Source organism: Scaptodrosophila lebanonensis, unplaced genomic scaffold (assembly GCF_003285725.1).
Source record: "Scaptodrosophila lebanonensis strain 11010-0011.00,11010-0021.00 unplaced genomic scaffold, SlebRS2 tig00000001-arrow-pilon, whole genome shotgun sequence".
NCBI classification, from domain to species: domain Eukaryota; kingdom Metazoa; phylum Arthropoda; class Insecta; order Diptera; family Drosophilidae; genus Scaptodrosophila; species Scaptodrosophila lebanonensis.
This window is the reverse complement of record NW_022060529.1, coordinates 1,290,608-1,317,592: the sequence shown is the minus strand read 5'-3', so window position 1 is coordinate 1,317,592 and position 26,985 is coordinate 1,290,608. Positions and strand designations below refer to the sequence as shown.

Here is a 26,985-nt window from a genome sequence, read left to right as displayed (position 1 = left end):
AAGATTTAAAGGAGTTACTACTTATATTCCTAGCTTTAATGCTTTGAATGCCGACACAGCGCTCGCCAATCAAATTCAAATCACAAATCTTCAAGTGCCTTATTTGCCTGTTCTTTCTTTTCTTTGTTACATCCACATCAAAATGTCAGTCAAGACAACAAAGAAATCTGATTAAAGTGCCAGACACCTTAAAAAGAATAAATAAATATCACAAGAAAAAACTTTCAGCTGCCAAATCAAATTTGAATCACATAGTGATAGCGATGAATACTTCACCTGCGGTGAATTTTCCATCATACTTGTATTTCAAAATCAAAAATACAAAAAAGCAATCATCGGCAAACAGAGCAACAGAGCAACGAGCAAGAAAGGACACAAAGGGCCAGTTCTGTATGCAAGGAAGGTAAACATGATAACAGAAAATGAAACTCAACTAAAATATGATAAAATTTGCATAAATTGTAGCATGGCTGGCACCGCTTTTGGGGCCTAAATGCAAATATGCGTGTAATCAGCTTATTTACGCATGTTTATTGCATAAAATTCTAGAGCGACAATGATATTCAATTTACAAATTATATTTAACGGCAATAAACAACTTTTTTGGGGTTGCGCAATGGGAAGGAAAACTGTTTGTGGGTCAAGCACTGCTCTAGTGCCGAAACATCAACTTCTCAGCATATTAATGAGGAAATTGGAACTAATTTCCATAATTCGCTCGTTTTGTTTTTGCATTTTAAGTAAAGCAGGACGATTGCTCATAAAACATGGTGTTGCCTGCAGCTATTTGAACAAGCAAGTAGTTTCAACACCTATTCATCTATTCTCTGACTAGCACTCCCCACCTCCCTCCCTCCATCGTTCCAGCACATTTCCCACAGCGCGTCGCTTTTGCTGCCATTTGTCAGCGCTGTCTATCAAAATGAAAATGGGAAAATGATAAAGCGGAAACCGCAGCTCAGCATGGCAGCTACTGTTATGTTCCATGACGTTCACATGGCGTATGTGTAATATCTGGGCAATTTTTTATGCTCTTGTGCTTTCGGCAGGTTTTACCGTAAATAAAAGTTTTTCTTTCAACTTTTTGTTATTTGTTGCTTGTCGTTGAAGCGCCGTCGTCGTCACAACAGCAATAGCAGTAGAACGCCTTTCTCAAGTGGCTTATTTGCTTGAAAAAGTTTACAGTTTTTTTCCGCTCAATGCTCCTGCGTATACGAGTATGTGTGTGCTATGTGTGTGGGATGTAATATTTGTCGGTGTGGGTATTGTGCAGGTAACACTAACGTTAACGACAACACTGCCTTGCCATAAATCTGCAGCTGCCCTTGCTGCCGAGTTTTTTTATGCAAATGAAACTGAATGCAACTATGCTGCGTATGCGTAATATTTTAGCACAACACAATATGCTCTTCCATAGCTGCAGGCAAGAACGTCTTGCATAGAATCTATGCGAGGGTAAGTCCAAAGCAGCAAACAGCGCACTTAGTGTTTAATATGTATTACGAAGGCTGTACTTCTCTCAATAGTGCCTTGAATTGTGACGAAAAGAAACGAAACGACCTGGGAAAAATGTTAAATCAGCTTCAGTTCGGTCCCTAATCAAAGTAGAAAGGTGTTACTGAAGAGAAGCTGAGACTCTTCTTGCTGTATTTGTATTTCAATATGCTTTAAGAGCTTTTACAATAATGTTAGTTTTATGGATGTTTAAAAATGTAAATATCTCGAACTGAATCATTTGATATTTGACTTTCATTTCTGTGCTATACTTTTTTTTTTTGAAAACCTTTCTTTAAGATCTCTCTGGGGTAAGACAATAATTAAATTTTATCATAGCACCTTGAAAATGTTTGAATCATGTTGACAGACATCATGGTTGCGAACCGAGTGCCTAATAAAGAACAAACTCACATTATGGGCTACCTCGTAGAGCTATGCCAGGTCCCACTATATTTATACTCTATACATGAAATGTGCAAGAGTATATGAGGTTTGCGTGAGCTGAAAAATGTAACAGGCAGAAGGAGGCGTGGCAGACCCCAGACACAACAAAGATAAAAAACATAGTATTTGTTGACAATTTAAATAAAATAAATTGCTTTTGTTTTAATTTTTTTAAAACGTCCTGTTTTCTGCATGCTTTAAATTTCGTTTATTAATATTGCAATATTAAAGAAAAGGGATGAGTATATCTTACAATATTCGTGCAAATGTTTGACCATAAGCTAAGTGCCTAAATGCTGTAATTGGTTTACAAACTATTTTGCAAAAAAGAAGAGCACAGAGTCGCTGCATTTCCAGGAAAATCAAGTCTGAAAATTCAACTCTCCAATTGTGAAACATAACTGTGAATAAGCATGTTGTTGGCCTATGAATTCAACAACAAGGCTGTGACATGTTTACATTAGCTTTTTCCGTTTCTCCTGTAATACTAGAATAAGGAATACGTTGAAAAATCAAAACAAAACAAAATATAAGTCTGACTGGCAGTTCTCTCTCTCACATGCCAGAAATCCTAGTCTTGTTCAAGCCACAGAATATTTTCATGTTTTCATTTGTTTTAAATTTGTTTGTCATTATTTCATGTTTAACGTGAAACGTTCAGCGTTTGAAGAGCCAAGAAACAAAAGTTAATTTTGGAGCATTTGTTTGCAACAAATGTAAGTTAAATGTAAAATGTAAGTACAAAATCAGCGTGCGTACATATATTTTTTAGAACTTTAAAACCATAGTACATTTCCATCAAGCTTCGCTTATCAAAAAAGTCTATGAAAGTTATAAACTTTTTCCCCTACTAGGAAAAATATATAGCGATAATGTTGAAGCAAAGTTATTATTGGTTAGCCAGGCATACTGAAATTTGTTTAGCCTTGTCAAAATTGGAAAAAACACTTTCTCCATTCTTTTCTTTTCAACGAGAGACGGAGTATGGCGAGATGGCAAATTAATGTTGAGTTAGTTTTTCGTTCGTTGTACTTACAATTGTTCGGAGAATTATTTTTAAGTTTATTAATTTTTTTACTTCAGAAGTGGGTTATTACCGCGTTTAAACTTTTTACCCCACTGTATATTCTACAAGTATTTGCCTCGAACAGCAACGCCACAAGTTGCTTGTGAAGATGGCATTCGGGTTGTTCCTGGAAACAGTTCCAATAAAAATACTGTCTATTATGTTTCATTTAAATGCGACATTTTGCACACTTGACTGAGAACGCTGTTGCTATTGCCTCCTAATTTGAAGTAGTTTATTTGGCGTTACATTTTTTTGCGGCCATGGAAAAGAAAGGGCATGCCCTGAGGGCGCCGGGCAAGATAATTTAACACTTGATTACACAAAAGGCAGCAGGCGACTTAATTGGAAAATGTTATTAAGCGGCAGTCTTTCATGCACTCCCTTCTCTCGAATTCTCGCCGCAATATGTCCGGCTGTCTGTCTGGCGCAGTTGTTGACGACTCTGGTCCACACTTGACTGCTGATTAATTAAGTAAAAAGCAAATCAGCCAAAAGCAAGACAGTAAGCAAGTAAGCAAGGCACAAGCCAAGAAATTGGGTCATCAAGCCATATGCGTGACTGAGAAGAGGAGGAATAGAGACAGCAAGAGAGTGCGACAGAGCAGAGGGAAAAGGAAGTGCCTACAAAAGACTGTGGCGTGGTTAATTACGTTTTCTATTGCTCGACACAAGAATTGTTAATATATATTATCGCATTGTCTTCTGTTGACTCTAGCAAACTTTAAAAGCAAAACAATGCGCTGCGGTCGCATCGCGTATACGCAGTGTGGGACATCAACTAAACAATGCTGCGATATGACAATACAAGAACGCCAATACATACGTTTTGTCGCCGCTCTTTAGGCTATGGCGCCACCTAAATGTGGCTTGTGTGTGCGTTTCTGTCTGCAATGCGATAGAAACAAAAAGCCCATATAAAACATATAAATGCGTTGGAGTATGAGCTTAGATTAGGCAAAGAACAGTGGTGTGCAGAAGAAGAAGGGGCCTATAAGTAGTTTCAGAACCTTAAAAGAAGGAATGATAACTCAGACAATTGTAGGGCTGTGTCTGAGGAGAAGCCCGAAACTATTTCCCTATGGGAGCACAATTGAAAACAGTCTCCTCGGCCTGAGTCATACAATGGCTCTTATAAATGCTTTTATTCTCAAATCGGAGGGTATTTTATTGAACGCATTAGCTGTGTTTTTGGCTGAGTGTAGGAGGCTGGAATGTTGTATATCTAGCGGTATAAAGGAGTGATTACATGTTATGATGCGTATATATCAACAATTTCTAGTCATGCGTATTTGGAAATGCTTCTCTATCAGTCAGTAGAGACCATAGAGTTAATTAGTTAACTTTCATATGTGGGCGTCATATGATAATCATTTGCTCACAGACTTTCACAAGCATGACAAAAATTTAATGATTTCACGAAAGTTTTCAGCATAAATTAATGACTTTTCAAAGCCCACTTGTAAAATAAAACAAAATATGTACGCAAGTACGGTTAAAAATTGGTTGTAATACATTGAATATTAGATATCGAAAAAAAAAATTGAAACAGCCAAAACATATAATTTTGTTGCAGCATCGAGTCTGAGCAAGACTTGTTCTTACCCCCCGGGCGACTCCCAATTCTGATTTTACCCACCACTGTGCTGCCGATGGACAGACTGAGGCAGCCGTTGAAAAACTATACCCAAGACTCCTGCTCCACATACAATTCTTACGATATAAATAAGAGCCACATGCTCAACATTTTTATGCTGTTTTATTGCATGGCGCACAAAAGCAAACCCTGGCGCGTAACTATGCGAGCAGTGTCTCAGATTGGCATTGGGGGCTTCGAGCAGCAGCAGCAGCAGCCATAGCCATAGCCATAGCCAAAACCTTATTATGTGCTACATTTAACGCCCAGATAGCCAGGCTCAATGGCAGGGCAGACAGTTGGACGGCGAGGAGCCGCATTGGCAGCCACAAAAGCAACTTCCATTTACTTTTCCATCAGCAGGCAACGACGCATTCATATTGTTTGTTCGTTTGTCGTCTGTCGTCTTTTGTCCCTAGTCCCTCGTCCTTCGTTCTGCGTCTGTCGCCTGTCTGCTCTGGGAAGACAGAAAGAAGTCTGTCAGCTTTCGCTTGGCGTTGCCTTTTTCGCAGCCATTTTATTTGCTTTCAGGGAGCAATGCAATAAAATTAAAGTTGTTTTTCTGCGACAGAGTGCGGGGCGTGTCAACGCTTGTAAGCCTTTTCCGTGTGTCCCTTTCCTTACCTGCGGTTGCCTGCAAATCGATGCGCACTCGTAAAAACGAACTGAATTTATTGCATACTTTTATGCGCACCATGAGCCTACGGCCGCGTGAGCCGTGCGTGAGTGTGTGCACGCATTTGATTGGCTTTTGAGAGAAGCTTAAACTTTAATAACTTTGCTCGTGTTTACAGTTTATGCGCCTGGCATAAAAACGTTTAACAGTGCGAATGCGTGATTTGTTCACTTTTCTCTGCAGCTTCCATTGTAATTGTTGTTGTTGTTTACGTGACAATTGAAAATTAAAAATTAATTGGGGCTGGCTTAAAGCTGATGCTAGGAATATGGCGCACATCATGTGTCCTTGTTGGTTCAATTTTAATTTAATTAAGTTTTCCCGCTACCTCCGCGCAGCTGTTGTGTAATTTAAGGCAGCAGTCGCCACAGCAGTCGAACTTAATTAAATTTCAATCTAATTAATTACGTGGACAGTTAACAATCGCAAATTGAGGAAAAAGCTGCCACAGCATGCAAAATTAAAAAAAAATCAAATGAAAAACTCTCCTTGTTTTCCTTTTTGAGTCTTGTTTGCTTCGCTTCGGGCATGAAGAATCACTTAATGGCGACGACGATGAAATGAGAGGAACACCAATTGCGTCGGCTTCAACAATTTCTGAACTTTTGGGGCATGGGATTTATGAAACTTTAAATGCTCTTAAGATGCTCGTGTCTGCCACCCTAAACAAATCAGCGCATAACGTAAATAACAAGTTTTATGGGCGTCCATAAAATACGAAGACTATGTTGGTCAGATGCGAGCACATATATGAGTTTATGTAAATAAGCTCACACGTCGAGGAAACTTGAGCTCTTGCTGCCTGTAAGCGAGAGCGATCTAAAGAAAACTAGCTGAGCAAACAGGGTGGCAGCCAAGCAAAATGTAGTCGATTTCAAGGCGCGCAGCAAATTGCCAAGACATTGTCCACACCATACATACATACATAGTATACATAAGTATATATGCGGAAGGGTGTGCGTGTGCGGTGAGTAACGATGTACATTGCTTAACAAGAAAGTTTAACAACAGGCATGCGAACCCTTGAAGCGCCAGGCAGACAAAGTGGCCAACTCACTCAACTCTCGGTGGAATAAGTGCATCAGGTGCAAGCGGCCCTAACAACAGGCACTTGAAACTCAAGAGCAATCTGCAGACCCGAGGGTACTACTCGTAGCGAAAAGCAGGTTTGTTTATTCCTCAAAGCATGCCAGCAGGCACCGAGCTTGTGGCACTTTTCATTTTCCATTAGCTTTGTGCCACATTATTAAAGGTGTTAGATGCGGTTAAAGCATCTGCCTAAAACAACATGAAGAATATAAAGTTCTTTTGGCTACTTTGACGTTAAATAATTCATATATTCTAGCAACTAACGGCAGTAATAAGTATTTAGATTGGTAATAAGCCTGACATGTTCTCTAAGCAGTTATTAGCATATGTATAGACTATAGTCTCCGTTTTCAATCTGAAATAACAAATTTGAGCATATTTTCAATAATGTTTTTGTTTCAGAAATTGACAAGCTGAGCAATTAACAGCAAGAATGAGTTATTGTAATAAATATTTATATCTAATAAATCTTAAATATATCATGACTTAATCCGAATTCAGATATATGTACTTGGCATATACGTGTTAGATCCAAATTCCATTTACATACTTTGTCATAGTATTTTACAAGTATAGTATTTTCGCAGAAAAGTAAACGGTTTTTTCGAGAACTGGAAGCAGGAGAGTAGCCGAGAGTGCGATTTAATGGTCGACTGACAGCTCTGCTTTTCTTGATCAAAACTCGTATATAAATCCACGTTAGTTATAATTTCTTCTCAAAATGTAATTTTTGATATTTCCATTCATTCTTTTAGCTTGGTTGGGCTTTGTTTTAAGCAGAATCGATAAAACTAGTTCTTTAAATTAAATCAATTAAATTATGTACGAAGCGAGACTTAGTACAGCATGTTTAGACTGAATATGTAATGCATGCGTCCTATATCCGCCCTAAATAAATTTCTATTTTACGAAATAAATTGAGATTAAAAATTTAATTCAACAAATGTAGTGCTCATTAAGGCATTCCACACAGATTGCATATTTTATTCGGATACTTAATATGTATTGAGGAGAAGGATTTTAAGAGGATCATAGTCTTCATATTTTGAAAGTAAACAGTGTTGGTTCCACACCTAACATAGCTTAGCCTGATGGTAAAGACTACTTCTTTTGGAATCGAACAAGTTATGTCTCATAAGAAATTATGGACATATTATTACAAACCCAAACTCATCAAACATGTAAAATATTGCAAGTAAATAAACAGGTATTATGCAAAAGTTCTTTATCCTCATTTGATAATGATAATTCATAATCCATGATATAAGCCGACATTTTTGTGCGCCTAACCGTTAAAACCAAAATGCGCGCAATACATAGTAAGCTTTCTTAATTAATTTTTCGTGTTTTGGCTTCGAAAGAGAATTTACTGCAAATCTTTTTAGAATTTAACAAATGTTTGCATCTTCCTAAATTTGTGTGAGTGCGTTTGGTGTGTGGGTGTGGGTGTGGATGTGTAAGGACGGCAAAGATTGAAATGAACGTTCAGAAAGACGGGATGTGGATACAAAAGGAAATGACGGCCAGGACCTGTACGCAGAGACAGTCAGATGCAGAGGCAACGAAAAGGAAAACGGAAAAACAGCGAGAGGCTGGGGCAGACAAAGGTAGTGGAAAAGTTAGCGGCATGACAACACGCGCAAAATCACGCAGTATGCATACGCCATTGAATTTTTAATGAAGGGGCATGTTCAAACACACACACACACACACACAGTTACTGTCTTGTATATAACGACGAAGCAGCATCGACACGCCCCAATACCTACGCATTGATATGTTTCTTAAAGTTGCAGGACAGGGTAAGGCAGACTGACTTGCCACACCTCCCGCCCCAAGGCACCGCAAAATTGGCCTCGTTCTTTCTCCTCTTGTATATATTTCTACAAGTGAGTATACATACTTGTAGTATGCAGATGTGAGGGACAGGCGTGCCATTCAATAAGCGAAAGATTGCCACAGCTGGGCACACCAAAAATTAGACGAGCTCCCGAAAAAATGCAGAGCGCGGCAAAAATTGCACATAATTTAAAATTTATTAAAAATAAAAGGCGAGCATCGATGCGCAGTCTCGAAATAAATTACAACTACAGTTAAGCAACTTTTCAAGCACACTTGGCCATTAGGTTTTGCACTTGCTCGAATGGGCTAACAACGATGTGCAATTTTGTTCACTTCCTCACCAAAGTTGGCAGCGAAATGCAAAAAACAAAAACGAATAGTGACGTTGAAAGTTCTTGTAGGTGTATGATGTTACATTTTCAAAGTAACAGCTGCACGCTTTTCTTGTTGTTCTTCAATGCAAATGCAGCAGCAGCAGCAGAGGCAAAGGATGTAGCAAGTGTTGTTGTTGTTATTGTTAGTCTTCTCCTTCTGGCTTAACAGTTTGAAAGCCACACAAGTTTGACTTTGGATTGTTGTTATTACGTTTGTAAAAAGTGTTCGCAACAAATTTTCTACCAACGTAAGCATTTTTAAATGACGGCAAGTGAGTGTATAAATCATTTATGTTAGTGTGTGTGAGAGTTTAGTCAGTCTGGAAATAAGATAAAAGCAGAGAAGGCTCCTTAGGGAATTGTGGCACTACACCTAGAAATAATTAAATGTTTTTCTTCATGAACATATCATCAAGCAGAAGAAGTTGCAGGTTATTAATGCAAACTATCTTGCCAATAGAATAAGAAGTTGTCGATGTTTGCGGAAAAAGTTTCGACTAAGCTTAACTTCCGGGCCAAGTTACATTCGAGGATACTAGGATATGCTCAAAGCCACAGCGATGCAAACGTTGCCCTTCATTAAAAGCATTTCCTGCATACTACAGCAGCAATATGTCTTGCCAAAAAAAAGAAGTTGTGGATTGTTTAAGGGAGAACTTTTGACTAAACTGCATTGTGCTAACTTCCTGGCAACAATGTTATCAGGATATGCTCATAGCCATAGACGATATGTTAGCGATACAGCATTTTTTCAGGGTTATATAAATGTGCATTGTGCGTTCTGCTCATCGCTTATTTTAAAGTAAAGTTCAGAATCAATAAATCAATAATAAAACATAGGTAACGGTTAGCCGGCACTTATTACCAATTACTTTACTCGCCAACGTACTTGTGTGATTTCATTCCCTCCTAGTTTCATATTCTATTCAGCCGACATTAGACGTGTACGAAAGTTTCAGTTACATTTACATTCGTATGTAACTAAAAGTTTGCAATTTGCATTAAAAAGTATAGAACTAATATCAAGCTTACCTGCAAGCATAAATATGACAAAATTACTCAAGTATAGTACTTGTATAATATTCAACTATTTGTAAGCTTTTAATCTTTTGAATTTGTTTTACTCTGTGCCGCAGGTTGAAAGGGATCTTAATGAATGTATCGTTGAACACTCTATTAAATGTAACCAGCACAAGGAGGACAAACAACTTGCATTTTGAAATCCACAAGACGACACAAGTCGATATAGTTTATTGCATTATTTGATATATTTTCCATTATACCGATCGCTGCAGAGTATCTGTATCTTCATTTAACATTACTAGGGGTCGTATAAAGACTCGATAGGTTCCGATGTTGTATTAAAATCGGTTCCCTTCATCATTGAAACGATGGGTAGAATAAAATGCATTTGTACGCTATACAGGAGTTAAGCTAAGTATGTATATACTTGTAGTATATACTTCATGGACTCGTAGATAATTCCGTATTATCGCCTTAAACAAAACCACCAATCTCTCATCTGTATTTGTACTATACTCTACAAGCTACTTTACTAAGCATTGGTTGATGCCATTTTCCCTTTTGAAATCTTCAATTCCCAAGAATGTAAACTCCTAATGGATTGTGTTCTTGGCTCGCATTTATCAAAACTGACACACTCACACTCGTACCCACTTATACCAGTGGTTCAAAAAACACACTATGGCTTGCTTTGTGCTCCAATAACTGTTCGATAGTTACTGGGCAATTAAAAGTCCAAATGGGCGGCAGAAACTAGTCAAGTGCCTTTTATGAATGGCTCTTGAATGCTAACAGCTTTTCAACAATCGCCGACCAATATTCCAATAGGGCATAGAACATGCCTCAAACACACACACACACACACACACACACACACACACACACACACATAGCACATATGTATGTATGTAGTATGTACATATGTACATGGATGTTGTGGCTCTTGTTGGTTTTCGTGTTGTGCACAGTTGCTAAAAGGCCTTTCAATCAAAGCCATCAAGCTGCTGAATGTGCCAGCAACAACAAAAAAAAAATTGTAACTGTCAGCTCTTGTTACACGGACGAGCAGGATATAATGCAGAGCTCGCACTCAATAAAATGCAGGTGCCTGCAGAAAAATATGAAAGACATGAACGACATGTTTAATTTTTTTACTTGCTCCTGAATATTTCGCCAGCATACTCTACCAGCTTTTCATATCTGATTACCTACAAATTCTGCTGCTGACCTTCAGTTGGTTTTGTGAACTAAATTTTTCATGCAAATATATATTGTTTTTGCTTAAACATTTCATTAATTAACGCCAGTTGCACACTCCCCACCAACAGTAAGTACATTTGTGAATGTTCGTGCACTTAATGGCACTGAGAGATAGAAAAACTGTAGAACAATGCGAATACAAACAATCATCATTGTGTGATGCGTCCATTTTGGGCCTGAAACCATCAAGGCAACATTTCATTAGCCGCGCGATAGTAAATGAGCCCTAATTCAGCATAAACATATCCTCATATCGGCCCAGCTGTTGTTGTTGACCTTCGGGGCTAATGAAAATAAACTGTTGCCAGAGATACATTCGCGTAGATAGAGGGAAACCAAAATCAAATTCGCAGACCAATGCACGCAAACAAAAAACAAAACCGATGCGAACAGAAATGTTTTATGACCAGCAATTTATGGCGCGGTGACAATAACCTCAAGTGCTCTGACTTGCTCATTTATAAATGCCTGAGCGCGTCTAATCAATAACAATAACTTTCGCTTGGGCCCCATAAATTATATCCCTGAAGTAGGCCACACACATACTTTGTCTATCTCATCAACTTTATTGACAACTGACCAACGCATAGCCGCACGTGTCTGGATGATAAATATTCCACTGCACCCGCACTATTGACCGATTAGTAACAACCTGCGTACCATTGAGGAATATTAAATGAATCCTTAATACAATATTGAGATGCCACCTCTCTTGCAATCAAGATAACTTGTATACTTGTATAGCTCGATCTATGGCAGCGGAAATCAAGTCTTAGAACTAAAAAGCAACTTCGCGGTAGCCCCCACAGATTATCAGACACTATTATATTCTAATATTCCGTTCAAATTTCGCTAAAGAAAAATTTTAAAACTAATCTATTATCAGTCTGAAATCTAGTTTGGTAAACGTTGATAGAAATTAGTACACCACGATAATGCCACTTGACTTTTTATTCCTTGAGCATATGTATGGGAACATGCATATTCTTTGTTTATCCCTCTAATCATTCAAATTCTAGAATTGTACAATATCCATTAACCCCAGTTTAGCAGATATTATTGGGTTAAGAATACTTTCGGCTTAAACGATGCGATGACATCTTAAATGAAGATTGTCGTTTTAATTGTGGCTGCAACTTCTCTCTGTTAGCTCTCCGTTTGTTGGTTGGCAACACGCCAGCCCGTTCGTGGTAGCAGACGTTCGCACGCCTCTATGTCATTAAAACATTTTGACGGAAGTTTTTAGATCAAGCGCCGGAAATGTTTGTCTAAGTTCCTCCCTGTTGCTTTCGTTGTTGCTGTTTCCTACTGTTGCCTTAGCTGTAGAAGCTAGCTACGTTTCATGTTTGCTCAAAAGTTAAGCAAGCCAGAATTTAAATTGCTTTTAATTAGTTCGAAAACTATTGTATATCTGCTTAGTACTTACTTACTATAATTTGATTTGGGAAAAAACGTACTTCAGTTGTCAGACCGAATTAAATTTTATAAATCTTATTTCGAATTGAAATTTATATTGAATTTTTATTATTATTATTATTGAATTTCTATGTTTTTTCTCCTTTTGCATATTTAATTAATAATAGTGTACTTTGTAGATACTTCACAATTTATCAATTCAATTTTTGGTTACTTATCGATTTATTTTGTAGCTCTGTAACACTTTAAATATGTAGTTATGTTGTAGATGCTTCTACTAAAATAATTCCAACTCTAATAGTTCCATCAAGGAATTTATTTATTTTCTTCTTCTTTTTTGAGTGCTCAGCGTGCGTTTGAGCGCTTTTTTTCATGAACGCCCCCAACTACACTTTAAATTTGAGGGGCATAGCATCCGAGTGCACAAAACAGCATAACGGTAAACAAAGCGCAGAGCCTCGCCCTCGGCTCGTGACCCCGGCCCTTACCCGGTGGATACGAAGTGGGTGCAAAGGCCATCGCGGACAGTTGGGTAGCAATGAATAATTTGTGGAGAGCTTTTCTAAGCTGTTGTTGCTGTTTTTTTAAAACAAGCCACAACATGTAAGCCGGGCCAACAAAATATTTACGTATTTTTGCAAAATAGCATGTTTTGGGGGACGGGGGTATATGGATTTGCGCAACGTTCGCACAAACGTCATTCGGTCACGCACTCGACTCGCATACTGGATAGCGGCATCTCGAAGTACGAGCAAAAGCCGAAAAATGTGAGGGACATTTTAACAGCACTTGTGTGGAATGCTGTGCAGATGACTTAAAGGAGATTCTGTAGAGCGGCAAGCAACACGTGCATTTGCGGCTGCTACCACCAAGTTAACAGTAAATGAAAAAGGCCACTGTTATTGTCCAACAGCTGCTCTTAAGGCTGTGGCATGACCCACTGACACTGTTATGCCGAACAGTTAACAGTTTTCTTAGATACGCTCTGACCTAGTGACTTTACTGTTACTTGTCTGCTCTTTAAATTTAGCAGCATGTGTGGCGCTCTCTTAAGCCGCTTATCACCCAAGCCCGATAACATAACCAAATCAAACGAAATGTCCGCAATGCCTTCAACTGTCAGCTGCGCTGTCAGCTAATTTCGTTAGCAGCATATATTTTATTAAATGTTTCAACTGCAGCAGTTATGTGGCAGCCACATGCAATTGCCATAAATTCATGTCAAAAAGGGCCAAGGTTTCGAATGTGTGTGTTTGTGCCTTCCTTAAAAGCCACAGGTGTGACAGCATCAAATTAAGTTGCAGATATAACTCAGGCCCCAGCAATGCGACTTCAAGGAAATTGGCTGCCTGGGCTTCTGTGCATATGTAGGAGTGTGTGTGTGTGCGCGCCTTAGCTCATAAATCGTTTCAGAATGTGTGTGTGTGTGCGAGTACTTTAAAAGTTGGCTGACAAAATATAACGCATACGACCCGTGTCATGTACAATAATTTACAATTGTCGCAAGTTACGTTTGTCATCTTAGCCCAGAACTTTGACTCGAGCCAAAGTACACAGCCTAACAAAATGAGGGCGCAAAAGAAAACACAAATACACACAATCGCACAGAACTGAAAGGCTGACCGGCAAGATAAACCTTGCTTTAAGCCACTTAAATGATGCCAATGATGCTGTTCGTGCCAATGGCTCAATCCTTAGCTGACAGTTCGGCGTGTCCAATTTTTTTTTCAGACAACACGACGTGCAAACAAACATTACTCTCGAGATAATTCGGTTATTATGAGCATCGTAGCAAAGAACGAAATTTAAGGCTACGGTGTCAACGAACGTGTTAAGCATCGCCTCTCTTACACACAAGCCAGATGCCAATGGCACTCATGTCAATGACGCGCAGATAACTTCGAGGCAAACACACACTTACACATACACACACGAGTATAGACTGCGACAAATATATGATAATTGCAGTGAAACGACAACTTAATTTTCGCCTGCCAACTGCCAAAAAGGCCAACATATACATATGTACTTGTATGTCGTATATAGTATATGTGTTCCAAGTATAAAAGTCAGCAACCCAAGCAATCAGCCGCAGGCATTGTAATTGCCAGCAATTTCTGTGCACAGTTTCCAGCTAAAAAAGTCATTGAAACTGGTAAAAAGGATGCTGCATGTGTGCAAAGCGCACAGTTCACATGTACATTTATAGTACATACTACTATATATTTGTTTGCTCAATGCCACAGGGCTACAAACAAGAATTGGCAACATTTTATGCATTGCTTAATTCTATAAGCGTTAGAAAAATTAAGAAAAATCTAATACGACAAAATTAAGCTTAATTACCTAAAATATTTTATCTGCAAAATATTCCAATATTCCAATTGGCTTACACGAGGTTATAATAATTGAATTGATATTTGAACGAAAGCATCCAGTAAGCTTTCGTTTTTCTTGCTTTTGACCAAATAAGAATTCATTGAATTGTTATCAAAGCAGAGTTTGCATACAACATGTTTGTTCATCAATAAGTCCGTAACCTGCGTTTTCCCTCTGCAGGGTGCTCGCATAAATACACAAATTTCAGATAATTCAATTGAGAGGCAAATGCCAGACAGAGTCCTCGACCGCAGAAACTAGGAAAGTCAAATTGAACATGCAAATGCGAGTACATACTGCAGGGAAAGTTGCAGCGAAATCGAGAATTTATTATTGCAAACATTTTGCCACATGACTGGAATTCGATTTTCAAAAACTTTTACACGCACAGGGCCAGGCCAACTTTATTTACCTTTTTTATCAGTACTGTATAATAAACTCGTATTGAGCAGCACATGCAGAGTACATCTCTGCACCCCTCACGGGATGATTGGCACACTGTGGCATGCAGGCCATGGGGAAGCTCGTTGCAGGCAGTGACAAAAAGGAGACAGTAAGGCGGAATTAAAGGCTGGAAAAGTAATGTATGCAAGGTCAATTGAATTAAAACAAATCAATAGATATTTAATTTAATGAAATGAAAACAATACATACATTCTATAAGAATTCAATTAAATTATTAATCAAAAAGTAAGACAGATATATAGATAACAAATGTCAAGTTCAACTCTCAGTAAGCAACTAAGGATGAAGATCGATGCAACAAAATCCCTCGAAAGACATCCGACCTGCCAACCAGAGTACCGTACAGATGCCTGCGTATCTACAGCATCTTGCCTTTGAGGAAAATGAATAGCATGAGAGCACCTATGGACAATACCCGACCTACCTGAAAAGGTGAACTGAATTATCTGCCACGATCCGGTCTTTATTTCCGCCATTTCTTCACCAACATAACGTGAAAGCCATGGGGGTTTTCAATATCTTGGATACAGTCCAGCCATCCCAAATCATTTCGTCCTTCTATGTGCGTCACGCTTCCCATGTCCTGCCATCCAAGATCCAATTGAGCGCGCTGAGGCGGAAAGCCAGCAACATCTACGTAACGAACAGGACAAGGTGTTGCTTCGCTAATGCAACGCTGCCTGCCGGCAAATTGAAGTGCAGTAGGGCGTGACAGGAACACGTGCAACAGCAAACAGCAGCGCCAACTCGATGATGGCCTTAATAATGATGCAGTTGCTGACGTTGCACTTCAGTCTGCCAATGTGTTGCGACAAAATGCATACAAAGCGGGCTAGCAGACATGCAGACAGGCAGGAAGGCAGGCAGCTTCTTAGCTCAGCTAAATAACGCATACGCCACGCATGCCAAGCAATTGCCGCTCTATAGGTGAGTGCCATTAATCAATGAGCTGACGACAGAGACGACAGTTGACGCCAAACTACAACAATGTCAATGGTAGAGCATTTTGTCGAAGACTGTGGCTAAGCCCTTCACAAAGCCCCAACAGTAGCAGCAAAGGATTTAGAGTCCTGTAACGTGACCGGACTGGCAGTCAGCAGGATGGTGTGTATAAATAGTTGGCCTTTGCACCACAGATTTTTATAAATTTGTCACTGCCCACAATTCTCGCAGCACAATTTGAGCTGATTCGATCAAATTTGATTTTGTTGTGTGGGTGCGTGATGGATAATGGACAAGGGTCGAACAGCTGTTATCTATTACCGTCATTTGACAGGTTAATGTGTGTGACGAATGGTTTGGAAAATTGATTTTTATATCGGTATCACATTCCATTCATGGCCAGGCACAGGCACCAACGAAAAGAAACCCAATTCGCATCAACATCATCAACAAGAGCTTAACTATGCACATCAAGTTGCAAAAAGAGAAATAAATAAAGAAATACACAAATATTCTTGCTTCTAAATTTATTTTGTAAGTGCTTTAAAATAATTCGTGCTTATATAACAATAAAAAAAAAACTGAGTTGTCGAAGCGCACTGATTTTCTGAACGATTTGAAGCTCTTTGAAGCTCAGTTTGTTCCATAAAATACGAAAAGACTTGCAGCAATCGTAAACAATTTTACACAAAAAAATACGATATTTTTCGGCAATCAATTATTCAACGCACAATGGAAAATAAATAATGCAGCAGCAATAGAAATCAATTTAATGCAGAGCTTTGAAAATATCAGCTTGTTACGTCCTTAATTGTTTAAAGAGTTTTCATTTATTTCATTGAAAAACATTGCATTAAGACAATGACTTAAAAGTTCTTACCAATTACTTAAACGTATTATTGATATCAAATTTAAAAGGAACAACATTGTTTTGCTTAATAATTATTTGCCTGCTGTACAAAAAACTAAAGGCAGGGTCGATAATTCAATAAAAATTAACAAATCATGAATGCAAGGAAAGATGGGTTGACTAATTCTCGAATCGCAAGTAGGATTTACTATACTTGTATAAAGCTTATACCCTGTACTCGAAATTCTATGCGCCGAATGTATGTAACAGGCAGGAGGAAATCATCAGGCAGGAAAACATCTCAATTTACCTACCAACAATTCCCCATATTTCTCTAATTTGGAACCGTGTGACTATTACATTCCAAAAAGTTCATTTTTTAAGGACGTTGCATGAACTGAACGGCTTGTTCGAAATGTTTATTGAACGCTCCAAACATGAATAAACATCAATTCAAAAGAATAGATATATTATTAAACGATTTTTATACCCTGTACCCAAAGGGTACAAGGGTATATTAGTTTTGTGCGAGTGTGCATGGAACACACAGAAGGAGGCGTGCTAGACCCCACAAAGTATATATATTCTTGATCAGCATGACAAGCCGAGTCGATATAGCCATGTCCATCTTTCCGTCTGTCTGTCCGTCTGTCTGTCTGTCCGTCTGTCTGTCTGTCCGTCTGTCTGTCCGTCTGTCTGTATGAACGCAAAGATCTCAGAAAGTATAAGAGCCAGAATAACCAAACTTGGTATACAGATTCTCCTGAGCCCGACAAAGGGCGAGTTTGTTCATTTTTCCCGATGCACTCGGTTTTTATCGATGTGGCTTCTACGCAAGATATGCCCAATCCATCGCCAAAGTCAATTGTTCAGGTTGATTCGCATCCATACAGTAGAATCCTTCCTTCACATAGTGCGTAGATTTTTAATTTAGTTTAAATTTAGGCCTTTGTCGAAAGAATATAGTATTATTTAAAGAATTTTATCAATTTTTCAAATAGCATATTTCTGTGCCCAAACGTCTACATATTTTGTATTAGTATTCATTGCTTTAAGGCTTACGCACAGCCATTACCATATGCCGCCCATATATTTTCCCATTCTATTGCATTTCGTCTCACCCAATAAACTATTTCCTGCCGGTTGAATGAAAGCGACCACCAACCACAAACAATACATTTTCTTTCATTTGATTTGTTTGCTTTATATGCAAATAAAAATAAATAAAAACAAGAATGGGATGAAATGTAGAATAGAAAATTTGAAAAAAGTGTTTCGTGCTTTTAAATTTATTGGCAGCTTTTGCTCAATTTGCAGGTAAATGCTTTAATGGCCCTGGACATGATGTAATTAGCAATTTGTTCAGCTTTTCCCATCAATTTATTACACAAAGCGTTCACAAATTGCCAAAATGGGGGGTATGGGTAATAAACACCTCTACTGTTGAATAGCGCCGTAAGGGAAATTGGTATGCACGCAAAGACTAGGCATGATTTAGCGTCTATGTGCGAAAACATAAATCTAACGTAAAAAAGCTAGAGGTTCCTTCATAATTACGTGCATTTTGCGAACTCATAACGCTCTTGCCGCCCGGGGCCTGTCGGTGTCCGTCTGACCTTTGATGGCCACAATGTACGCTCGTTAGTCGATGTTTAGCAATTTGTTATGAATCAATAATAAATGTAGATAGCATAATAACGGCGTCATTGTTGCTGCTCTGATAAAACAATCTATATAGCAAGTAAATGGAAAAAGAATGCGAAAACGAGGCCTGGCTCTTAAGTATTCGACTTGTTGCCATCTCTGGCATTAATTAATTAATCAAGCTGAAATGCTAATGAAAAACAATTTAAAGCATGATACATGATCAGCAAAAATAAATCACAAGATGTTAAAGGAGATGTTGTATATTTTAAAGAACAAATTGGACAACAACTGCTGCGAAGCTCTGAACAAAATTGATTATCTATGATCTTTAAATTCAATTCAAAATGATTCTTCTGAACAATTCACAAAACGAGTAAATTAAGGAAAAGTCGAAGTGAAACGTTGCCATAGAAAAATCTTTGTAGGAAATGTTGCAATATTGTTAGTACAATTTTTTCCATTATACTATACTCAAATAATTGCCAAAAATAAAAAAAGCGATTGAAGTAAATTCCTTAAAATACACTTTGGAAATGTGCCTTTAGGAGGGATATGAGCAACAAAACTCTTCCAAATTCGAATTGGTAGAGATTAACGCATTCTCTGGAATCCACATACACACATTATAGTTGTAAGAGAAATACATCATTTCCATATCTCTCTATATTTTCGATTAACGCAAATAATATATTTTTATCGATTGTCCTTCGCGTGAAAAAAATTCCGCTGAGCACGCACTTCCATATTGTTTTACGCATCATCATGGCAGCTGATTTGTTGAGACAAAAACAAGCAACACCAGAAATAATGGCGACTACCTGAAGAGTGGCAATTGAGCGGAAATCAATGGTCAAGTCATCAAAAAACAAAAAAACCCCACGCGCTCGTCCTGCAATACATTTTGGTTGTCACGACACAGTTCAACCTTGCCGGTGGAAACAACATGAAACAAAACATAAGCTTCAAAGTACATGGCAAATAAATAAATGAAAAATGAAAAATGTGTAGCAAGCAAACCACAAACAAATGCACAGTAATCTAGCAATTTAATGGAGCTCCCACCTGATGTGCCTCAGGAGCACGGCAACTTTTTTCGCTGACAGTTCAAATGAGCGTCAGCTTCATTCATGCCAACATACTTGTATATATATATATATGTTCTTGTATAAGTGTGTGTGTGTGTGTGTGTGTAGGTGCAGTGGCAGAGAAGGGTGTTTGTGGCACGCTACTAATTATTCCATTTGTTTGCAGCTGAACTTTTTTGTTGTGTGTGGCCCCAACAGGCAATTGCAAACTTTAGACAACATGGCGTGACTGTACTACACAAAATGTCTGATTATGTGTACGAGTATGTGTGTGTGCAGGAAGTTTTCTTATTTGCCGAAATAATTAATCGTACCTCTTCGTACTATTTTGTTGCACTAATGCAACACTCTCAAATTTAACTTTGCTCCCGAGTTGCTGCCAAAAGTTCTGCAAAGTATGGACAGCAGTCGCTGCAGGCGACTTGTTTCGTGGCCAAATAAACAACCAACTTCATGGGCAAGTCATGGTAGTAGCTGGGCGTTTATTATTCACTTTCAAGTTGGTATCAAGCTTAAATAAATACTTGGAGCATTAAAGCTTGCTGGATGGAATCGCTTCTAAAAAAGCATTGTAGATTTCTCGGTTTCTTTCTCTTATGTAAATGAATCATTTTATGAGTCTACTTTTGTATTTTAAACACACTTTAATGGTGAAACTTGTTTAATATTCATCCCCTTTTTGTGAACTGGTCAGTAATCCTTTTTGGCTGCGGATGCACAAGTAGAACTGCCCCCAAGGGTTGATGATATTATTATACCCTACGGGTAAAAAGAGTATATTAGGTTTGTGCAAAGTATGTAAGATGCAGAAGGAAGCATCTCCGACCCCATAAAATATATATATTCTGAATCAGCATGACGAGAGAAATCGATCTAGACATATCCGTCCGTCCGTCTGTCCGTCTGGATGAGCGCAAGGATCTCAGAAACTATAAAAGCTAGAATAACCAAAGTTGGCATCCAGATTCTCCTAGGTCCGAGAAAGGACGAGTTTATTTTATTTTTTGGAATCTTCCCCCCTTCCCCCGCTACAGAATTTCGTCAATAGCGTCCACATTTCAAATGCTACCTAAACCAAACTTTGCACACATAATTTATATAAAATTATCTACTGTTGTATAAAATTTCATTTTATTCAATTCTGTCATTGCGTTTTAAGTGTCAGTATGTTTGTGCTATCGGTGCGAAAATGAGCTTCGAACAAAGAGCCAACATTAAATTTTGTTTTAAAATTGATAAAACGATTCAATTGATGGAACAAGTTTATGGCGATGATTGCCTATCCCGTAGCAGAATGCACGAGTGGTTTCAACGTTTTCAAAGTGGTCGTGAGGACATAAATGACGATCAAAATGATCCATCGAAACTGTGCGTGAATTCATCAAAAATTAGCCGAAATCATCATTGAAATTGATGGAAATGGAATTGAACATTGAACATTTGGGGCTTACGAAAGGTGTGTGCACGATTTGTTCCGCACAAATTGACTGACGACCAAAAATTGCGTCTCATCGATCGACGTTGTGACCGATTATTTGTCCAAAAATCACATTTTATCCATTAACCACTCGCCGTATTCACCTGATATGGCACCGTGCGCCTTCTACCTTTTCGGAAAAATGCATTTGCCCATGAAAGGAAAGCGTTTTGCAGACGTAGAGGCCATTCAAAAGGCTTGCACCGGCATACTGGCAGCCATACCGGCCAACGAGCTAAAACACTCGTTCGACATGCTTTTGGATCGTGCAAAAAACTGTATTGAAGCAGAAGAAGACTATTTTGATTAATTGATTTTGCCGAAAAAACCATTTGTTCTGTCTTTTTTTTTAAAGTCCTGTTTACTTTGGAAAACTCTTTGTATGATATATTTGCTAACTTAATAATTAAAAGAAGAAATTAAATTAATTAAATCAAAAAAAATAAACAAACTCGTTCTGCCTAGGGCTTATAGGAACCTTGATACCAATTTTGGTTATCCTAGCTCTTGTACTTACTGAGATCCTTGCGCTCATACAGACAGACGGACAGACGGTCAGACGGACAGACGGACATGGCTATATCGACTCGTCTTCTCATCCTGATCAAGAATATATATACTTTGTGGGGTCTGCCACGCCTCCTTCTGTGTGTTACATACATGCGCACAAAACTAGTATAGCCTTTCACCCTTTGGGTACAGGCTATAAAAAGGGGCATCGGAAAGCGCCCACATGGAACCCAGTCTTAACTTTATCGAAGACGCTTACACCTAATTTATACTCCGTTTTGTTAGATTTAGTTACAACATGTGGCACAAATTGTGTGGAAAATGTTTTGGGATCCACTATAAATTACAAGCTCTGCTTTTTAGGTATGGGGCGGTAAAAGTTTTCCGGATAGTCGGCTTAAGTGTTGGACAACCTGCAATTTTGTGGGCCAATCTGATTGAAAAGTTTGTTGAACATTCTTGTATTAAAGTGGCTTAGTACCAATCGAAATACTTGGTGTTTCCTCTGTTCTTTTGTTCTTTATTTTTATTTTTGTTTTTATCGCCCGTTGACAATTTAATGTGCCACACTTCATTGGAAGTCGTCTAAACACAGTGCCGCCTGGTGGTCATGATGCCAACGCCGTCATTTTGTATGCCTCTTCCAAAATGGCGCATTAGCGGCGTAAAACAGAACGTAAGCATTAAGTAAAATCCTTTAAGCATACACACCCACACATACCCTTACGAACACGGCTTAAAGTCACAGCGCCAACACATAGCACGCTCTTAGGCGCAACGCCATTTTATTATTTATACAAGCACGTACGGGATAGAGGCGGGGACCATCGCTTGAACAACGCGTCGAGACGGCCCGACATCCATAAACATTTAATACGGCTCTAATCGCTTTCGCATAAATTACTCGCGATTTTGTAATAAAGCTCCGCTCACGATTCAATGACGGACTGACTGACTGCAATAAAAATAAAAGACCTTGGCCACTCGGCGTGGCACTAGGTCTGGCCGATCTCATCATTTTATGTATATTTCATAGACGTTGCGCGTGATTTGATTTAGCAGTTGCTAAGTTTAATTAAAGCAAATGGCAAATGACAAACGACAAACACCAGGACCATCAACGGCTCATCTATAATCGACGACAACAATAGTTGTTGTTGGTGCTGAACTTTAACATTTGACTCCATGGTCGTACCCCGAAGCGCTGCCTGACAATTCAATTATGAAAGCAAATAGACGAGACTTTAATTGAGAAATGCTCGTAGTCAGGTAGCAAGTCGTGTGCGTTTGGTTTACCAAAGGAACGTGAAGGGCATCTGCATTGCCTTGCCAGCAAAAATCAAACCCAAAAGCACAGAAGCCAATTGAGTGAAAAGCACTTGGCTTTCGAAGAGCTCTTTGTATTTCGTAGAATTGAATTATGTTTGGTAATCTATTTTCATAGCGCTACAAGAGGCAAAATATTTCTTCGAGAGTACAGAGATTGTTCCAGTTAATAAATTAAGAGTTTTCGTTATACCCTTCCATCAAAATGAAATTGTACACTTGAATTGGCTTGACTGCTCGCGAGTTCTTTGTCTAGAAATCAGAGGGCCACACGTTTGCACATTATTCTACATTATCTTTCACCTAATCCGTAAAACATTGAAGATAGGATTGTGAACGCGCCCTTAAAGGTTCACAAAACACAAAATTTGTCTGATTTAAATACTTTTGTATCCCTATTACATATAAACATCACAATATTTGCGTCGTTTTCTTAAATACTATTAAATTGCAATCACATTTAATAATAACATTTAAAAACTTACCTCTTTAAATTAATGTTAAACATAGCAGCTTACAAATAGTTGTTGTTTGTAATAATACAAACAAATAATAATAAGTAATGTAATCACTTTACTTTTTGATCACTGTTTATCAAAATATGTTGTTATGTGCTTTTGCTGATAAGTCAGATAAGTTCAGATTTAACTGTTAAGTCTCTCTTATACATTCATACATAATTGTTTAACGGAGGCTGTTTTTTACATACATACATATCTAGGTACTTCTGTATGCAGCTGATAAGCAGCTTCTTCCAACGGTTTACAGTAGGAATTGACCCCAAAAACACTGAACACAGGTTTGTAAAAATGCAAGAACACAGAAAAACATATTTAAATATTCTTTTACTTAATAATATTTTGTAAGAATCGGTATTGTTTACGCGCACACCATAAATCATTTAATTCGCAAGAGCTTGCTCCGCTATTTGTTTGTGCACCCTTCAAGCCATGTGTATGTATATATATGTGTATGTATGTGTTTAGTCAATTTGCTTACTCGATGATCGCTTAAGCTCATCAGCTTCCTCTCTCATTCTCTCTCACTCTCTGCTCAGCTAGATTAAAATGTTAACAAGTAGACAGTTAACATAATGTCAATAACCATAGTAACCATGATTGGGCATTACTCACAGAAAGCTTTACCGGCTAAAACATGGGCACTGATTTGGAAGCAAACATTTAAAAACATACTCAATTTGATTATTCGATGATCGCTTAAGCTTATCAGCTGGTGCACTCTCGTTTTTACTCTCTTATTCTCTCTCCAGCTAGATTAACATGTGCTGTGAATGTTAACATAATGGCAATGCATAGTAACCATAATTGGGCATTACTCATAGAAAGCTTTACCGGCAAAAGCTCTAACGTATGGGCACTGATTTGGAAACAAACATTTGAAAATAAACCAGTGCGCAGTTAATATTGAGACATATACATGAGTGCTCGACTTGCTGTTTGAAATGCTGTTCACAATACTTGCCCTTGTGGGCGTGGCTGCGGCGTTGCTCTATAACTACTATTACAATATGTACAACTACTGGACACGGATGGGGGTGCCACACGAGAAGCCGCTGCCAATTGTGGGCAACTTTGGAGGCGTTATTGGGGGCCGCCTCCATTTTCGCGATATCAATCAACATATGTATAATCGCTTCAAGGGGAAGACACCGTTTGCCGGCATGTTTATATTCTTTAGACGCGCCGCCTTCATAACCGATCTGGAGCTCGTCAAAATGGTGCTGATTAAGGATTTCAGTACATTTCAGGATCGCGGACTATTCAACAATGTGCGCGACGATCCATTGACTGGACATTTGCTCACCCTGGAGGGCGAGGAGTGGCGCTCGTTACGCAATAAACTGACGCCAGTCTTCACATCCGGCAAAATGAAGCAAATGTTCACCGTTGTTGTGAAAGTGGGTCAGCGACTGGCGGACACCATGAAGACGACCGTCAAGGCCGCCGCCGTAGATCAGGGCGATGTGGAGCTCAAAGAACTATGCGCCCGCTTCACAACCGACGTTATTGGCACCTGCGCCTTTGGCCTAGAGTGCAATAGTCTAGCCGACCCGCAGGCGGAGTTTCGCACCAAGGGACGTATGCTTTTTGAAAAGCCACGTCACTCCCCCTTTGTGCAGTCTTTCATTTTCACGAATCCCAAGCTGGCGCGCAAATTCCGCCTTAAACTGTTTCCCGATGATGTATCTGAGTTCTTCATGAAAGCCGTGCAAAATACAGTCGACTATCGTCTGAAAAACAACATCAAACGAAATGATTTCATGGGTCTCGTTATGGAACTACTTGCTGAAGATCAGGATACAGCTCGACAGGCAGGTGGCATAGATCTATCGCAGGGCTTGACCATCGAACAACTGGCGGCGCAAGCCTTTGTCTTCTTCATAGCTGGATTTGAGACATCGTCCAGTACCATGGCCTTCTGCCTATACGAACTCGCACTTCATCAGGAGATTCAGGATCGACTGCGTAAAGAGATTGAATCAGTGTTGGAGGCGCTCGATGGAGAGCTCACCTACGAGGCCATGCAACAGATGCATTATCTGGATCAAGTGCTTGCAGGTAAGTGGCACTAGCTTTCCATTTTGCATATGTATAGTACATTATATTTCACTTCCTCCTGCAGAAACTCTGCGTAAACACCCGATCTTGCCACATTTGCTGCGTGAGGCCAACCAGAATTTCCTGGTGCCCGGCACGCGTTTGGTCATTGAAGGAGGCACTTCTGTTCTAATACCCGTTCATAGTATACACTACGATCCGGAGTATTATCCAGAGCCGGAACGCTTTGATCCAGAACGCTTTACGCCCGAGGCTGTGGCCGCCAGAAATCCATTCGCCTATTTGCCGTTTGGGGACGGACCAAGGAATTGCATTGGTTTGCGTTTTGGCAAAATGCAGGCCAAGATTGGACTTATTATGCTCGTACGACATTTTAAGTTCGACGTATGCAAACGTACTGAAGTGCCTCTAATTCTAAGCACTCGCACCTTTACGCTGAACACTGAGCAGGGCATACACCTGAAAGTGGAACCAGTTTAAAGCTATATGCACTCCTTTCCAGTCTACAATGCATTCTAATCAGTTATAAAATACAGCACTACTAAACGGCATTTATGTATATTTCTTGTGCACTATTAGAAAGTAATGCGAGGCCGGCCTAGTTTTTGTACCACTTTGTGGAGTATAATGTGATAGAAACGATGAGACACGAATTTTGTTAAATAATTGTTAAACTTATCGATATGAAACAATACGTGGACTGATTCTGGACTAAATAGATTTACACACCCAAAACAAAGATTATAGATGCATTATTTACAAGTTAATGTTAAGCTTTATCAATTCTTTCCTACTCACAGAATTGGGAATAAGAAAATTTCAGTAAACTTTACTATATTTGATGATTTACCGACTGCCTAGAAGACAGACAGCGCCTAGCTAAGTAGAATCCAAAATTCGTTCATTCTACTTGTATGCTCATGAATATACTTACATATACAAGACATATGTACAAGTACATACATATATGCCATACATACATATACATATATTATATCTACATTTCCTCAGAGACGTTCCATAACACCTTTTGTTTCTAAAAGGTGTATTTAAAAATGTGGTTGCAATCTACAGATATATGTATGTATGCGTAGCTTGACCTCTAATCATATTTAAGTTGAAAAGCGATAAATGATTGAAGTTATCATTTAATGCCGGTTCAAAATTAATTCACATACTCATACATAAAGCACACTCATGTACATACATATGTATAGTATGTTATCACTGGCATTTATTTTATTCTTATCTATGTACATACATACATAAGTATGTATTTTTATACTCTGTACAAGAAATCTACAAGAGTATATTAGGTTTGCGGGAGGTGAAAAATGTAACAGGCAGACCCCACAAAGTATATATATTCCTGAGCATGACAAGGCGAGTCGACCTATGTCTG

At 38.8% G+C, this 26,985-nt stretch overlaps 1 protein-coding gene across 1 annotated transcript; it reads left to right on the top strand.

Moving 5' to 3' along the window:
* The first annotated feature begins 24,440 nt into the window (after positions 1–24,440).
* Positions 24,441–26,322, top strand: LOC115619981 (probable cytochrome P450 6a14). The gene is made up of 2 exons (XM_030513021.1): positions 24,441–25,583; positions 25,648–26,322. The coding sequence occupies exons 1-2, from the start codon at positions 24,467–24,469 to the stop codon at positions 26,061–26,063; spliced, it is 1,533 nt and encodes a 510-aa protein (XP_030368881.1). The 5' UTR covers positions 24,441–24,466; the 3' UTR covers positions 26,064–26,322.
* Positions 26,323–26,985: the final 663 nt, after the last annotated feature.